At 41.5% G+C, this 16,973-nt stretch overlaps 1 protein-coding gene across 2 annotated transcripts; it reads right to left on the bottom strand.

Moving 5' to 3' along the window:
- Window positions 1-4,967: 4,967 nt before the first annotated feature.
- SUMO1 (small ubiquitin like modifier 1) lies at window positions 4,968-15,427 on the bottom strand. 2 transcript variants are annotated; one of them, XM_042874882.1, is made up of 5 exons: window positions 15,324-15,427; window positions 9,704-9,778; window positions 8,527-8,604; window positions 6,801-6,872; window positions 4,968-5,841 (listed from the first exon to the last, which is right to left on the bottom strand). In XM_042874882.1, exons 1-5 carry the CDS (start codon window positions 15,333-15,335, stop codon window positions 5,773-5,775), a joined length of 306 nt encoding a protein of 101 aa, XP_042730816.1. In that variant the 5' UTR covers window positions 15,336-15,427; the 3' UTR covers window positions 4,968-5,772. The 2 variants fall into 2 exon arrangements, with proteins under 2 accessions (XP_042730816.1, XP_042730817.1); XM_042874883.1 differs by lacking the exon at window positions 15,324-15,427 and adding an exon at window positions 12,218-12,238.
- Window positions 15,428-16,973: the final 1,546 nt, after the last annotated feature.

The following is a 16,973-nucleotide window of genomic DNA, read 5'->3' as shown; positions in this document are numbered from 1 at the left end:
CAAACTTGTAATTCAGGTTTTTATCCCCTTAGAGATGTTAGGAGGGAAAGTAGACTTTCATTATTTTTTAAATACTAATTTGCAGAACCAACCAGGCATATGTGAAGTATCACTAACCAGCACTTGTCTTCTCTTTATTCCCATTCCTCTTTCCTTCATTTAGGCAATCTGTTTAGCTCTTCAGGCTAAGTACCTCTTCTCCTGCCAAGATTGTTCAAGCAAATTCAAGGTTGCTATAGCAATTAATAATCATTTTTGTTTTAGGTTACAGAAACAAACTAAAAGAGTGGAGGCACCAGGAGGAGGTGGCAACAAAGAAGTCACAGTTAGAGAAAATGCAAGAACATATTTAGCAGTAAGGGGGATTATCAGTGAAAGCCTCTGCAGTTCCAGAAGAGACAGAGAAACAATATGGAGCAGGTAGCCTATAAAAAGGCTAATGCTTATTTAAACAACGCAGAATTCATCTGAAAAGATGATAACTAGACTTAGTTTGTGTCTGCCATGCAATTCCTGACACCATGTCCCAAACTTGCATTAACTGTCGCACCTTTATTAGAGATGGTTACAATAGTCATCTCTTATACAGTTGCCTTAAAGACAAATTCCACAACCTAGCTTGGATTAACAGCACAAGGTGTTAGCAACAACATCAATGCTATATTTGTTCATTTCTTGATGTTTTCAATATATTTGATATCTCCTCTGCAAGCCCGACACTGCGTAGCTGAAGAAAGATCCTATTTCTAAAATACATTTGCAGAAAAAGACTTGAAAAATAATAAATACTAGAAAAAAAAAAATCACAATTTAAGACAAACATGTTTTTAAAGACTATTTTAAATACTTGTGATATCAGTATATCAACATTATTTTCTATATATAAATGATGAAAAATATTTCCTAAATAGGAAGTATGAGATTAACTAAAAGGAGATGGTGAACTGTTTGATGGTTTTTTTGTTTTTTTTTTTTTTTTTTAAGAGGCAGACAATTGCTGACAAAGAACGAGCACTGAGGTCACGCCAGCAGCTGGTGGTGATAGCAGAACACTTCAAGTATGAAAGAATAAATCCAGAGAAGAATGTGAGACTTGAGGCTAAGGAACAAGAACAAAGGAAAATGCTAGACTAGCTGTGAAGAAAGCCAGAGACAAGCACAATTTTCACTTAGGTGAATAGCTATTATACAGAAATTGAAGTTATTTTTTCCCTTAGTAATAACATCAATATGCCTAGTGTCAATAATCAGGACTCCCATTAGTGCAGTCTGCATTGAAGAGCTGCATTAGGACTTAAGCTACCTTCAGTTCAAGATGCACTGCAGTTCTTTTGCTATTTAATCAGTTTTCCAGCATTTCTCCAAATACCAGCAGCAATTCAAGTACATCTTATGCTCTAAAGCAGTTCAAAGATGCAGATTGGTTTATACTTCAGAAAGAAGCACAACTGGGTTTCCACGCATACGTGAACTTACAATTACCTTCATGTAGTCCATCAGAACAGACTCCAGCACAGCATGCTTCCAGAGCTCTTTCCTATGAGCACCTCAACACACGGAGTTTGTACATTGCATACCAAAACACTGCAAACAGCACAGAACTCTTCAAGGGACGAAAGGATTCATCATGACTGCAGTTGAGCAGGAATAGCTGTTTGCTCTACCCATCTTGTTGTGACATGAAAACATACTGTCTCATAATACGGTATAAGCATAAGCAAAAATTTTCTTTCCCAGCCTGTTTCAAAGCTCGCTCAAAGCCAACTCCGAGGTAAGTCCGGGCTCCTGTCCAGGTTGTGCCTCAAAGGGCAGTGTTACATACTGGCATAAAGCACCAGCTAGCCAGCCATGAGCCTACTGAGTTCACAGGTTTCAAGTCAAAACATCAGCTTTCTAACCTGAGGAAGTCTGACTTGTGTTTTTGGTCCATTTTATCAACAGTTTGCAGGCACAGAGGAGACTCCGAAGCAACATCCGCAATTCTAGTAAGCGCTGCTAATCGAAGCTACTGGACTAGAACACAAAATACTTCTCATCCATAGGTGTTTTGTTATTTTCAGCTACTTGAAAAGCTAGGTCTGAAAAACCACACAGAATAAATAAATACTTGGTATGGGTCACTGCAGTGAGCTCTTTCAGCTAAAGGTTCCAACCTTATTCAAAAGAGGAGCAATGTTTTTCTGTTTACCAAATTGGTGCTGTTCTCATTCCCAAAGCTATTTTCCCAGATTGCAACTATGGTCTGTATACACATCACATTGATAGGAAGTAAAAGCATTCATGTTTTATCAGCCAGTGAAAATTAACCTAGACAGACCATGATAACCTTTATAACCATTTGAGATGCCAGAATACATTTTGCTTATCTTTCGCAGCTTCACCATAGATTTTTGGGCCCACTTCAGTAGAAAGAAGAAACAAAAATAGAATTGTCTTTTTACAAAAGGTATAAAGACCTTATTGCTGACTTTTGGAAGAAACACCCAACTCAATCAATTTATGTGCTATTGTTTCAGAAAAGGCAAGTTTTCAGTATCAACAGTAAGATAAACTATAGCAAGACAAGAACTTTTCTTTGCCAGTCATCTTATTTTCTGCTTGACTAATATTATCTAGTGAAAGAAAATGACATTTGTAGATCCAAATTGTATTGCTGTTCCTGTAGAGTCTCCTGCAAAGAAGAGTAATCAACTCCTGTGATCTCCCTAAGCTGAAGCTTAACTTCACTTGAATTCAATATGCATCAAGCATAGGTTCTAAAAAGCCGGCAAGCATTTAAACATTTAACTTCTAAATCTCATTTTCTTGAATTTACAATTGATTATGTAGGTATAAACGTATTTAAGAAAATATACAAATACTTCAAGCATATAAGCTTTAAAGACCTCCACATGGAACCTGATACCTTATACAGCATTTACCAATGCAGTTTTTACACAGTATAATGAACATCAAGTACATTAACTCATAATTAGAAATATTTAAATTGCTTTAATATTTGAAGTGAATAGCCTCTACATCTTCCTGCTGTTAAGTCTGTTTCTTTTTCCAACATTCACCACTTTTCTAAACAATAAGAGCCAAAAACCACTGAGCAGGAGCAGCTATCAACAGCTGATCTGAGCTTTTCTGATAAACAGGTAAGCACATCAGTGAAGAGAATGCCAAATTTCACAAGCAGGAAGAGATTTTTGTCTATTTCTCTCCAACATACAAAGGAGACTGATGTCCAGTCATGAGCTTCAAATCCATGAATGATTTAGAAAGAGCAATTCAGATCATCTTCTCAGAACAGTTTTTTGGAAATTACTTGATCCAAAGAAATGAAAGAAGAAAAACCAAGTCTTCATCCTCTCAAATTCAAAATGTATGGCTTATTTCAAAGTACAACTTGCAAAAAACAAAGTTCCTTAAAAAGGCACCAATGCACGTGTAGCTTGTTTATCCTCACACTTTACATGAAGCTCTCAGTGCTAATCTTGTAGTCAGAGTACAGTTTCCCTATTATTGCTGTTCCATAAACTGTTGCAACTGCACAGACATTGCCTTAGATCCTTGATGCTTGATAACGGATCAAAAAGAAGTCATTTTGCCACTAGTATCATGTCCACTCTATAAACAGACATGTTTCAGGGGAATGGTATGCAACAGAAAAAAAACCAAACACCTCAGCCTTGAGCTTCATACCACTGAAGCTGCAATAGCATTTGCCAGGAAGCTCTCCTCCATATCCTCTGGTGAGGCTGCGCTTCAAAACTAGAAAACTGATATGGAAGAGCACGTAAATCAGACTCGAAAGAGTAAAGTGAACAGCAGGAACCAAAGCAAGCTGACGCAGCAACAGTGCTAGCATCAAACACAGGGGAACTGGATTCTTTTTTCATCTCCACCTTCAGTTTCCTGAGTGACCTCAGTAAACCACTGTCCCCTGCGCCTCTGTTCTTAATTTGCAGAAGTGGGATAATGAGAACTTGTCTACTAACAAGAGCATTACAAAAATTAAATTAGAGATGATCTGATAGTAATCACAAGGCTGTTTTATTTCTGGTATTCTGAAGAGGGTACATTTATTGTTCTCAAAAAGCAACTGGAGCTAAGTCCAAAGAAGCCATCACAGTGGGAAGAACTGAATTATATAGAATACCTGAAAATTGAAGTCCCATATTCTAACATTTATTAATCAAAAGTTTTAATGTTTTAAAAAATATCAGTGCTACTATGCATACAAAAGTATTAGTAAATAAATAAAATCAGACACAAAGCACAAGAAGGAAAGTTCCTGTACAGCTTTATAGCAAATGCCATAAAAACTGATCACGGACATCTCATCTGCAATTTCTTCCAAGCACTAAAATGCTTTTAAATTAATCTGTCATTCATAAATGAACTTGATTTACAAAACCAAGAACAAGTCCTATCCACCTGCTGAAAAACTGGAGCAGGTACAATGCAGAAATCTTTGCTATCTTGCCCTGCTTATAACCTTCCATATGAGCTTTCACACCCAATCAAAGGTTTTCAAGGCTATTTGGAACCTGCAACTAGCTACAACATGAACATGACCCTCGAGTGAGCTGAAGCATCTCGACACTCCCATGTCATCCATCATAGATAGATCACTCATTAGTACCATAGTCATATGAAATGTAGATATTAAACCCTTGTATTCTCTTCCAAGTTGCATCTTCAGTCTAACTTTTGTGCATGAAGTGAAGCAGTACGTAACTACGTGAACATTCCCTAACAGGACAAGAAACAGCCAGTAGTCTTAAAGAGTCACCTGCTATCCAAACCAGTAAGCATATTGCTTATGCAAATGAAAAAAAAAGTAAATGGTTTTGTACAAGGTATGTTTACAGACCACAACTTTTCTTCTGCCTTCTATGTAGAGGCACTAGACAGGAAAGCCCCAGTTATCTCCTTTCACATTTTTGTTCATTTCCAAACATTTGAAAAGAAAATGCAAATTGTTTACAAAATCGTTTTTCTTGTTTATTTTAAATGAAGCTGGTACAGACAATGTCCATTCAAAACCCATGTCCCAGGCCAAAAGGTACAAACAAGAGTGTCAAAGTAACACCAGTTGCCTGCTGTGAACATTCTTGCATGAATACCTGTGTGTACTAATTGCTATATGAAGTTAAAATGCTTCTGGGCTCTTCTGGCAAGATTTAAGATTCATTAGGGTTTTCAATTCTATGTCTTCAGCAAAGCCATCTCTGGAGCAAGGTACAGATGACAACGGTTCTAGCCTTTTCATTTCCAACTCTGATCTTCTTCGTTGGGCCATCAGCACAATTTAAGCAAAATAGCTCTGAGTTATGGATACATGATTTCTCCACAGTTTAGTTCTGAAAAACTTCATCTCGCACTGAAAGTTATAGTCCAGGAGTGAAACAATCACACATCAAAACTTCAGGGCAGATATGGAAGTCATTAAGAACACTCGCCCACCTGGCAGATCTTACAACCTTCGTGCCTGAAATGCACGAACCTAGTGAACATACAAATGCATGTGTGTACGTGTATTTCTAAAGGGGAGGGCGGAAGGGAAAAGGAGAGCAGGGCTGCAGCTGGATCACAGAAGTTCAGCACAATGGAAACAGAAACAATAGTGTATAATGAGCACGAGAATTTAAAATACCAGACGCTTGAAAATAAACTCCCAGAGATGGGGTGCCAGTTTCAATTCAGTGTTGAACACCACATTACAAAAGAACTATTATTTAAAAATAAAAAAGGATTAAGGGGAAATAAAACAAACAGAAGGATCTAAACTGTTGAGTGACCCCCCGTCTGTTCCTGATAAACTTCAATCACATCTTCCTCCTCCATCCCCAGCTGTGAGAACAGAGAAAAAACAGCACAATTGTTATAAATCTGGTGCACTGAATTCAGAGCAGGTCCTAGAAAAGCTATCTGATGCTTTGTTCTCCTGTCCCATAATTTTTCAAAGGACAAAGGGGTGAAAAAATTTTCAATACCTTACTAGCCAACACTCACAATCTTAAGTATTTTTTCTTCCATCATATACTTTTCAGCACATCTCAGTCAAAGCAATAATCTTATCTGTGAAGTCTAAATCCACTCGTGAAGCAGTACACATCAGCTTGGGAATTACTAGCTTTACTCTCCTCTGAACTCCTTCTCAGGCAACAGATGCACAGGAATGTAACTACCAACACTGTGAATGCATCTGCTGTATAGCCATATGGATTATATACTGCATGCTGCTAAGCATGATACCACTAAGACCGACAGCTTGCAACTCAAAGCCTGTTCACAGCTGTTGTCTCAAAGTAACCTGCTCGTTGTGGAATTCAACGTTTGATTTTTTTCTAGAAAGTCATCATTATATTTCAATGTTTCTTCCTGCTTTATCATAACAATTGGTGGAAGTCACTGTACAGCAGAAGTAACCTGTTTGCTGTTTATTTACACTTCCATCTAATAAATGTGAACAAAATACACGTTTGTTTCAAATTCAAGCTGAAGATCTAGTTCAACAACTGATCAGCTCCCTCAGATTTTTTTTCACTGATGAGCAGTGACTACATCTTTCTTCTGAGGGAAAATTACATGTGAAGGTCCAATCAGTCTTTTTCCTGACCTATGTAGCAGCCTTACTAAAAACTTCAGTCAGACAAGTACAGTCAGACTACATTTAGTCAGATATATTCTAAGAGGTCGGCTATATTTGAAGAAACAAATCAGATTAGTTTAGCAGAACAGATTAACAAATTTTTCATTTAGTTTCTCCACTCAATGCTGTATGCAACACTCTTTGAAAAGAAACTCACCTCCTTCGGGGTATGATTATCAGTAATTCTCTGACCCTCGAAGAGAAACCTGAGTGAGTTCATTGGAACACCCTTAAAAAAAAGAAATGCATAAGAAAAACTCAACTGAGATGTACACATTGATAATACATTTTTAATAAAAACCACACACGTGTAAGTCAAAAAAGAAAGTGTAGTTTCTTGTTACACAGAGAGCTCAGCTATCCTGTTGCTCCCACGTAAACTACCAAGTGTCTTGAGGGGAATAATGGTTCTGAACTGCATAGTTCTTCCAAAGTTACAGTAAAGCTCTTCTAGCTCAAGAACTGGGAAACTTTCTTAGCATTTCCGCCCTCACCTCCTCTAAAGTACCAACTATACCCTCTCTTCCAAGACATTACATGAAGGTGCAGCCTTCTTCTGAACCATTTATCAGCCTTATTAAAGACTAGCATAACATACAGAACGTGTGTATTTCAGGAACTCCTACTCGTGCTTTCACAATCGTATATCACTGTAAGAAAGGATGGTATCCTTTACAGCTACAAGCTCTGCAAAAGCTCTACACTGTGAAGGATAGGGAGCAGAGAAAGGTGCACCCCAAGAGCAAATAAAATGAGGTCCAGTGTACAGTATTCCTCTGTTAAACTCAATACCACACTTCACCTTTGCAACTAAGACAAACATCTAACCTTTTCCTCTTCTTTCATATGCATATCAGCGAAGTAAGTGTAAGTGAAATATGAACTGTTTAGTGCATCAATTACATCTCAGAAATACTGCTTGCAAATTATTAGGCAGAACAACTCATAAGTAGGAAAAGCTTTCCACAATGCTCCAACAATCTCTCTGGGCAGCTTGGAAGAAATGCTTGATGTCCCTCTAGAAGAGAAAGATTACTTGACACCAAAACCAGTGTTGACTATAGATGAAGGAAGTGGGACTCTCCAGCATTCAGCCAGGAGATGGATATAGTTCTGTCTGCTGAAACATGGATTTCTCAGAAAAAAGTCTGCACAAGCATTTCCAACAGTGAATACGACTAACTGCACAAATGATTTCCAGAATCTGCTTTTAAGTTTTCTGATGAATGCCAATTTTAATAATTTGTTCATTTTTGCTACAAAGATATCTGTCGTCTAACCTTTTATCTCCTTCTCTAGTAGGATAGGAGGCCATATAGCAACATTAGTGTACAAAGACACAGAAAATCTAATGCATCATAGTATAAAAAAGGCATTTCAACAGAACTGGCCATACTTTGATGCAAATTGAGCTCATCACTAAAAAGGCTTTTTTTTTTATTTAATAATTTTATCCACTGAATTGAACTTCCATGCAATTGCTCAAGAAAAGGCCATATAAGGCATCTGTCCCCAAAGCTAGGAGTGAAGTAGGCCAGGGCCACTAGAAATAGCATCAGTGAATCCACAGTATCTGCCACAGAACCTGCAAGTGAACATGTATTTTCTGTCCTGGAACAGTAGTTACTATTTACCTGTACCAACCATTAATACTGAATATTTCTTTAGGTTAGGGTATAATAGCTAGCGTAAATTTATTACCATACTTTTGACAGTAACAATGTCTAAGGCTGCCCTCATCCCAAGCCGCAGTATTCTAATTCACGGGAATTGGGACCCAGAAGATTTTACAGTAACTATAAATGCAAGCATGGACATTTTAAAAGATCACTTCTACACCTTCTGATCAGCCACTATACATCCAGTGTCATTGTTTCACAAACCTGTCTTTGACAGTATGATTCTTTGAGTTTCTTGAGGTGTGTTGTCATTTTCACCTTGAAGTGAATTTCACTGCTGTCCTAAGAACAGAAAAGAAAAAAAAAAAGATTATTTTAGTAACTGCTTGCTTTTTCTATGCTCATTTTAAGGGTTTCATTAAGAAAGTCTTACAGAAAAAGTAGCACAGAACATTATTTAACTATCACTGGGCATGATTTAGTGACTGCTAAATCATCTTAGGAGGTTCATCTTATGCACTTACATTCATCACTTTTGCAGGAAGCCCTGTTTTAAAACAGATGGCACAGTATAGCCTTTGGCTCACTACGGACATTTTTGGATTTAGAAGTATTAAATACCATACTCAGCTCAGTCTGTACTGCATCTTTAACCAGCTGACATACTTACAAAATACAAACATACATATGCAGGGGACTTCTGCTCTAAGATTCCACGAGACAAGTTAAAGCTTGTATTTCAAAATATATGCAAAACCTTGTTCAAATAGAGCAATTATCTGGAACTTAGGATACAGGCTGACTTGGCAACATAACATCAACCTAAAGCAAAATCTCAGCTCTCATTATTCTGTAGCCCTTCCTACAAGCAATAAGGTACAATTCACTGCATTTGTCAAAATGCCTGCAGATAAAGTAGACCACAAAAGGTTCTGCACAAACAGTACATGGGTCACACAGCTTTTGAATGTGTTCTCATCATAGGTGATTAAACCAGCAAGATTTGAGTTTATGTTAGCACCAGTTAAAATCATGTCTCCAGTAAAAAACAATTGCACTAATATTGCAACAAATCAGTTCAATCAGATGAACTAATGGTTCTCTGTGGAGAAAGACTTCTGTTCAGAAAGAAATTAGGTATCTATTTAAACAATACAAATTTGGACTTACAACCCAGCACCCATTACCAACAAGTCAATCAACAGAATCCTCTTCCTATTCTTATCCAGTAGGGCTGATCTCACACTTGGTGTATATGAAATGCAAAGACCCAAATTTAAGAGTATGCTATCACACATTGCTGACAATTAGTAAATAGTTTATTTGGGGTCCGGAGGGGAAGACTCACATTGAACAACTTACAGTATCAACTTTCTCCCATTCATTTCAATAGTTTAAAAATTCACACCATCTCCCAGATACCCAGTAAGCAAAAACTCACCTGCCCAATGACTTTGAGTTTAATGTATTCCCCCTCTTTCTTATCTCCTAAGTCCTCAGCTGAAGGCTTTGCTTCCTGCAAGAGAAGCATTCAAAAAAAAAACCCCTTATGATTGAAGTCCAACACTTATTTTCACTAGACAATATGATGCCAGTTACCCTCATCATGTTAAATTCACAGTATTTAAGGTATCTTATTTCATCCTCTATGCGTGAAAATAGTAGCATGCTACTACAATAGGCTGCCTATGTGTGAGAAGTTGATGATGAAAGAAACACCATGAAGAACAAAAGAAGGATCACTGGGGAGCACTGGAACAGGCTTCCCAGAGAGGTGGTTGAGTCGCCATCCCTGGATGTGTTTAAAAACCACTTGGATGTGGTGCTCAGGGACATGAATTAGCTGAGGGTTGTTAGAGTTAGGGTAGCAAAGTTAGGTTGCAGTTAGACTTGATGACCTTGAGGTCTTTTCCAACCTGAGCAATCCTTCGATTCTACGATTTAAAAATAGGTGACAGATGAAAAGATCTGGGAGATATGATTTTATACCACTAACTCAACAAGCAGATAGCAAAAGAAAAAACAAAAAAAAACCAAGTATACCAACAGACTCAGACACTTGACAAAAAAAGGACAGCATGAGTAAATAAATACTCATAACTCCCTACCAGTGTAAAGGCAGTGAACCACACAATACTTTCCCATCTTTCTACTGCATCAACAGCAGTTACTACTTTCAAAAGGACAGTAAGCCACCTTCTCCTATGACTACAAAACAACATTGGTTAAAAGTTTCCTTCTAGTATGTTTGTTACAAGACTAACTCTTAAAAATTTAACTTTTACTTCTAAGAACTACATTGCTTTGGTATTTCTCCAGGATAAGAATTAATTGTACAGGAAACTTTGACTCAACATTTCAAGCAGTAAAGCTCTTCAACTTACGTGCTATATTCTATAAAGCATGAATCAGGGACATCAAAGTTCTCATGTTAGCTGCTGATAAATAAAGTAAGCCAAAGAGCATGCAGTACTAGCCCTATCTCTTTTCCCTGCCACTACGCATTTGGATCAGGGCTTCAGTTATGTTCCATTACAACACAAGGGATCCCATACAGACACCACCACAGGTCCAGCTGGTACTCAATCAAAAAGCCTTCCCAAGTAATCAGAAATACAGACTTCCTGCTGATCGTGTTTCATCTTTTTCATTCTACTGCTTAGCACAGTAGACAAAATGAGTAGAAAGTTTACATGTATCTAATACATGTCTTCCCAGTCATAAAGGTGATTTTTACTGAGTACATACAAATATCCTTTGTATGCCTGAACTTAACATCTATACAACACCTACATATTAAGGCCATCCAGATAAACCTCTCTCTCCGTATTAAAATGGTAGATGAACCTTTCTGAGCATCTCCTGTCACCCTCCCAGAGGTCAAACAAGCACAACTACATACTTTCCAGTGGGAAGTGCCCCTGCCTCTAGCAGGGGGGTTGGAACTAGATGATCTTAGAGATCCCTTCCAACCCAAACTGTTCTATGACTCTATGATAACAACTTGCAAAAGGGGAGGAAGCCTGTAACTACCTCCCCTATGTGCACTACTTAATCTGGACGAACGGAAAAAGAAGACCTCTGTTTAATTTTGAATACTGCCTCAAGCCCAATCCATTCCCTTTTTGCAGCATCAAAAGCCATAGACTCCACCTGGCCTGATATTCACCCAGGCCCAATCTAGACTACTGGGATTGACATATCACCCTCAAAGATCAAATAAAAAAGATTAACACCAAGCCTTCCAGGAACTGGACGCTCTCAAGTCTCTGAGCAAGTCACTTTGGACACGTGAAAGAGAGTCTTTACCAGTAACAGTCTCAGCAAGCAAGCTTCCCACCTAAGTTTTCCCTTTCTAACACAGCTGAATTCTAATCTCATGGACTACTTGCAGGAATAAAAATATGCTGGCTTTCACTCCTGACTCACAGAGTAAAAATCAGAACCAACACCTGTCCTAATTGCTTGCACAAACAGCATTTTTATTGCCTATGTGTATTGCCTAGGATTACTAGCCTCAAGGAAACAAAATGTTTCAGTTCTCTATAGATACAAAGCACGTAACAAATTTCTCCTGTTTGTAGGAGAATTTAAGACATCCCCTCCTTTCAAAGGATCAGATCAGTCACTGCCTTAGCTTACTTCTGCATAAGAACTCAATTGCACAGCAGCATATTATCCCAAAATAAGTATTTGTATTTGTTCAAACACTTCATTCTAACATTTACCTACTTAGCTCCTATAAACAAATCAGCCTGTAAAAAGTATGACAAAGTATTATTACTACTGTAGCAGCACCTCTGGCCAATACTGCTGGAAATCAATGATTCCTAAGTTATTTGTTTTCTACTCACAGGGAAAGAAGACTCAAGTACTAAAATCTAATAGGGAGAGCAGCAAGCAGTAGAGAAAGCAGGAATTAGAAAAAGGGAATTAGAGTCCTAAAACACCATACCATTAAGATGCTTGTTTAAAGCCCAAGCAGCTTATCACCCACATCACAAAAATCAGTGCTGAGACAGAACTTCAGGAAAAGAAAAACAGGGTCAAATCTATGTTGACACAAAAATAAAAATAAATAAATAAAACAATGCAAAAGGCTTGAAATCAATACAAGACCTTGCAAAACACCTCTCTGCATCTTGTCAGTGCTAACTACACTGTTATTCAATGCCAAATGGTAAAGCCCAGCAGAAAACCTCTTAAGAACAAATAGAGCAAGGAGTAAACAACTAGCATTTACTAACAAAACCCTGGATCACCAACCCACCAGCTATCCCCTAGACTTTCACTTCCACTGTGAACAGGAATGATGTTACTCTTCCACCATGAAATTCTACATTAAAAGAAAAATAAGCACACAAACAAAAGAAGAATACCCCAGTTCTAACTTTCCATTAGATCTCCAAGGTTTTATAGAGTTTTTTCCATAGTCAAATCTATTTCACCTATAACTAGGTCATAACACAGTTAAACATAGCCAAAAACACAGTCAAACCCTTTTCACCTAAAGAGCATGAAGTGAGGCCCCTAGTACTGTCTCACATTTGTGTCAATACTGAATTCATGACCTTAAAGCACCCAAAGCTTCTTGGATGAAATGTACTAAGTGTGCCAGGAATTTGCTGCTATAGCTAGCAGAACCACAAAACAAGTATTGTAAGCTTGTGTATTACAAATTTCCTCTTCCAGTTTTCTCAAGTGCTTAGACTTTACTGTCTAAACATACCCAGATACTTCTACCTTTTTAAAAAATCAAAATTACAGAATGCATACAATTGCACTACGCTTCATAATCCAGCCAATGAACTCTGACGTTTGCTACAGGAGTGAGAGAACGTATAAAATTGTGCCACAGCATTCCATTTATGGTCCAGGAAGAGACAGACACTTGTGTTCAACTAGAGCAAAAACAACCCAAGATGCTTCAGAGAAGGGAACAGATTTTCTCTTCTGCTTGGATCCCACCAAGCAGCCACGTGCTTTTTGCAGTTTGCCTATTTTACAGTAACTTTTACAATAAGAAAGTACCTATCTCCTTGGGAATAAAGTTACTAAATCAAGCATGTTTCTTGATTTATACTAGAAGGATGGGTCAAAAGCATAACTACTGCCAAATGGCATCCATCCTCTTAACTTAATTTCAGAGCCACAAGGAAGACACAGTAAGCAATGTCCAATTTCAGGCTGTAGCAATTGAACAGACAATACAATGGGAAAGGTGTTACTACAAAGGTGTGATGATGGAAGGACCAGCACAATAGAAAGGTGCTGTAAAGGAAGTGAAGATTGCTCCCCTGTATTAGAAGATTCCAGGTTCACAGAGGAAAGCTTCACCAAGGAGGGATCTCCAGAAAGAAACCTTTCCCCAGTGGCAGTCAGCCCTTAAATGGGTCTAGGGGAGGTGCAGCCAGGATCAACCCTTTCCTGTCACACAGCTGAACTGCCTTCACATGTGCTTTCAGGGCTGACCAGGTCCCTTCCCCAGGTGCTCAACCAGAGGTTCAAGCTGTGACTCAACAATTCCCATACAGAAGCAAATTATTCTAGTTGATATTACTTCACTGATTACTTTGATAAACAAGGGAATAAGGTCTACAGCTCTGCACGCTGTATGGTTACTTAGGCAGTTGTTGAGCTCTTGCTGCAGTCTCCCCAGTACAGCGACATGTATATGACAATACTTAGCTTAACTATTTTCAATAAATCAAAATGGGCTGTTATTCAAAGACCAAAAAGGTGATCCCATATAGGAAATTTTACATACTTCAAGCAGTTCCAAACATGTATGTGCTTTAGCAGGACTGGGCTGGAGAAGGAATTACTTAATGAAAGCTGCTATGTGTTAAAACATGCCTTAATTCACAAATGCAGAGCACTACAGAATGGGTCACGTGAATTGCAGCCTACAAAATCTAGTTCAGAATTTGTGCTTTCTGTCTACACAGCCACTTTCCTGCAGTTCCCTGCACTGAAGATGTGCCCTAACCGGTGCCAGCAACAGCTGCACTCACACAGAGAGGCAGGAGCATCCTCACCAACACAGCTGCACAAGGCTGAAAAGCAGGGGATGACCACCAGCACATACAGCAATAATTTCTATTCACAACCTATGGAGGCTATTCTGCACAGCAAATACAGCCTATCAAGTTTTGAATATCTGTAATTCCCTGGCTGGCACCGGCACTATTCTTGACTTCACAGCATCACAAGAAACATTTGTAGATACTAACATTGATTTTTCAGAATTCAAACGATCGTGACAAAGTTAGAAAACACTGCCATATGAAAGTACTATAAATGATAAAGTCAAACAGAACACAGATTGGAACTGGAACGCTGTTGTAGCTTCCAGCCAGCAGGTCACACAGCCTAACGCGACGGATGCGAGCAAAGGGCTCTGTGCGCGCCTGCCGAGCGAGCCAAGAACTTGCCGTACAAGGAACTATTGAAGTCCCCGGCTGACGGTCAGAACTGACAACATCACGGCGCACCAGCGGAGGCAGGACAGGGTCTGGGTGAAGGACCGGATGTTTAATACGTGCAAACAACGCTGAACCGGGCAAGTCAGAGTTCACCTCCCCCCCCCCTTTCGCGTTCCTAAGGCAGCCGGGGGCCCCGGCAAGCCCGGCCCAACCCGCGGAGAGCCCGCTCCATGGAGCAGCATCCCACCGCACCGCCGGGCAACCGCAACGAAAGGAAAGGAAAGCAGCGGCTGCTGCGGGCGCCGCCCCCCTCCCCGAGCCGCAACCCCCCCCCACCAGGAGCGCGCCCCGGGGCCGGCCCCGCTCCCAGTGCCCCGAGCGGGGCGGGATGGAGGGATTCACCCCTAGCGGGGAGGGAACGGACTCGGAGGCAGAGTTCGACCGAGCCGCGAGCCCCTCCCCCCCCCCCCACACACACACACACACCCCGCTCCCCGACGGGCCCCCCCCCCCCGCCGTCCGCCGGGGGCGGGCGGGGAAGGGGGGGGGGGGGCGGAGGGAGCGGCTCCCGCCTCGCGCCCGGGCCGCGGGGCTTCGTAGACGCCGCTCCCCCCGCGGCCGGGGCTCCCCGCGTACCTGGTCCGACATGGCTGGGCGCGGGGCGGGCGGCGGGCTCGGCTGGGCCGCTGCGGGGCTCGGCTCCTTTCTCTGCCCGCAGCGCAAACACAGGCCGCGGCGCGGGCGGGATTTCCTGTGCGCCTGAGCTCACTTCCCGCCGCCGGCTCCTCCCCGCCCGAGCGGGGCTCGGCTCTGCCCGCCCTGGCTCGTTCCGCGTTGGGACGCGGGGCCCGGCCTACTGCGCTGTTGCTTATCGGCCGGCGCCGCGCTAGGCCCGCAGCGGACGCGACACATATCGCGGGCGGTGCGGCGCCGACGGCCCGTGTGCCGGGCAGCGGGCCGGGCGGCACTGCCGCCGGGGGGAGCGCGTCAGTTCAGTAACGCTCCCGACGCCCTTCCCCCAAATCGGCTTCAAAACGACGCAGGGTACCAACAATAAAACAAACCTCACCCTATAGGCCGTTGCTACTCACAAGCGAAAGCACAGCTCTAAATGCAGAAGGGTAGCCGTATACCGGTGTGGCTGTAGCGTAAGACCTGAGCGTAATTCTTAACGTTACCCATTTTCTTAAACAGTTCTGCAATAAAAGCGCACGCTCGCACAGCTGCCTGCCCCCATACAGAACAAAGGCTCGGCTCTGACACGTGCACGGCCGCACACACCGCGCTGACTCGCCGCTCCGCCTCGTTAAAGAAGTCGCGGCCCCAGGGCACGAGCTGCGTGCGCTGTCTGCGGAGCTGCTCCTTGACCTGTGAGAAAGATGGAAACGCATCAACAAGCCCACGCTCCTCTTCTTTAGCTGTGTAGTGTAAATTCAGTATACTGTATATTTACAGTTAAAACACTACCACACTGCTTTAAAGAAAACAACACGCACACGTAAGGCTCTTCACAGAACACTCAAAGCCATCGTTGCTGCCATTGCTCAGGAATTGAGACTATTGTGGGAAGTGTTATAACTTCCTTGATTCTGCAACTAAATCTCAGTCACCTGGAGTTGGTGAGCTCCCCTTCATGCCCTCAGGTTGAGGTGTAACTCTGTACTCAAGGCCATGGATGCAGCCAAGCAGAGAAGGGCTGCAGCGCTCCCGCTCAGAATCTGTGAGAAGCCTCTTTAACCTACCAAACCCAGTTTTTTTAACGTTAAATATACCTAGTTGGCTCTTAACGCTGGCACAGCTGCTCAGGAGCAGGTCATGCTGGTAAAAAGGGTGAATATAACGTTCCAAACGGGGCTTTGAATGTAGGCGACAACGACCTCCTGAGGTGAACGTTGCTTCTTTGATAATGCTATTAGTTACAAGGCTTAAGTATTCATTACAATATCGAAAGTAAAAAAGAACTCCCACGGCAAAAAAAAAAAAAAAAGAAACACTCTTTGGAATAACGCGAATCCCCGTATTTCAGGCTGCTGGCCTCCTAGCGCACCCCTTACACAAGCACAGGGCAGGAAACACAGCGTTGCTGACTCATGGGGATGATTGCATAAAAGGCAGTAAGGCACGGCAGCACCAACTAGGGTGCAACAGCGCCCCCTCCCGGCGGGCAGGGAGAGCCGCGCGTTCGACGGCAGCACAGGCAGCTCCGAAAGCAGCAACGGGAGCACAACAAAAGAGGGACTACGCTTAGCTCGTACCCACTGCGCGGCCCTCAGTCGCAACACAGCC

The sequence above is a fragment of the Lagopus leucura genome, unplaced genomic scaffold, assembly GCF_019238085.1.
Source record: "Lagopus leucura isolate 7727_CA_CO unplaced genomic scaffold, USGS_WTPT01 Super-Scaffold_100012, whole genome shotgun sequence".
NCBI classification, from domain to species: domain Eukaryota; kingdom Metazoa; phylum Chordata; class Aves; order Galliformes; family Phasianidae; genus Lagopus; species Lagopus leucura.
The sequence above is the reverse complement of the archived record's forward strand: the minus strand, read 5'-3'. Positions and strand labels throughout refer to the sequence as shown.

Coding starts and splice junctions, on each gene's coding strand:
- SUMO1 (XM_042874882.1), bottom strand. Junction 6,873..8,526: donor AATCATACTGTCAAAGACAG/GTTTGTGAAACA, acceptor CTTTTTTTTAAG/GGTGTTCCAATGAACTCACT. Junction 5,842..6,800: donor ATAATCATACCCCGAAGGAG/GTGAGTTTCTTT, acceptor CTGTTCTCACAG/CTGGGGATGGAGGAGGAAGA.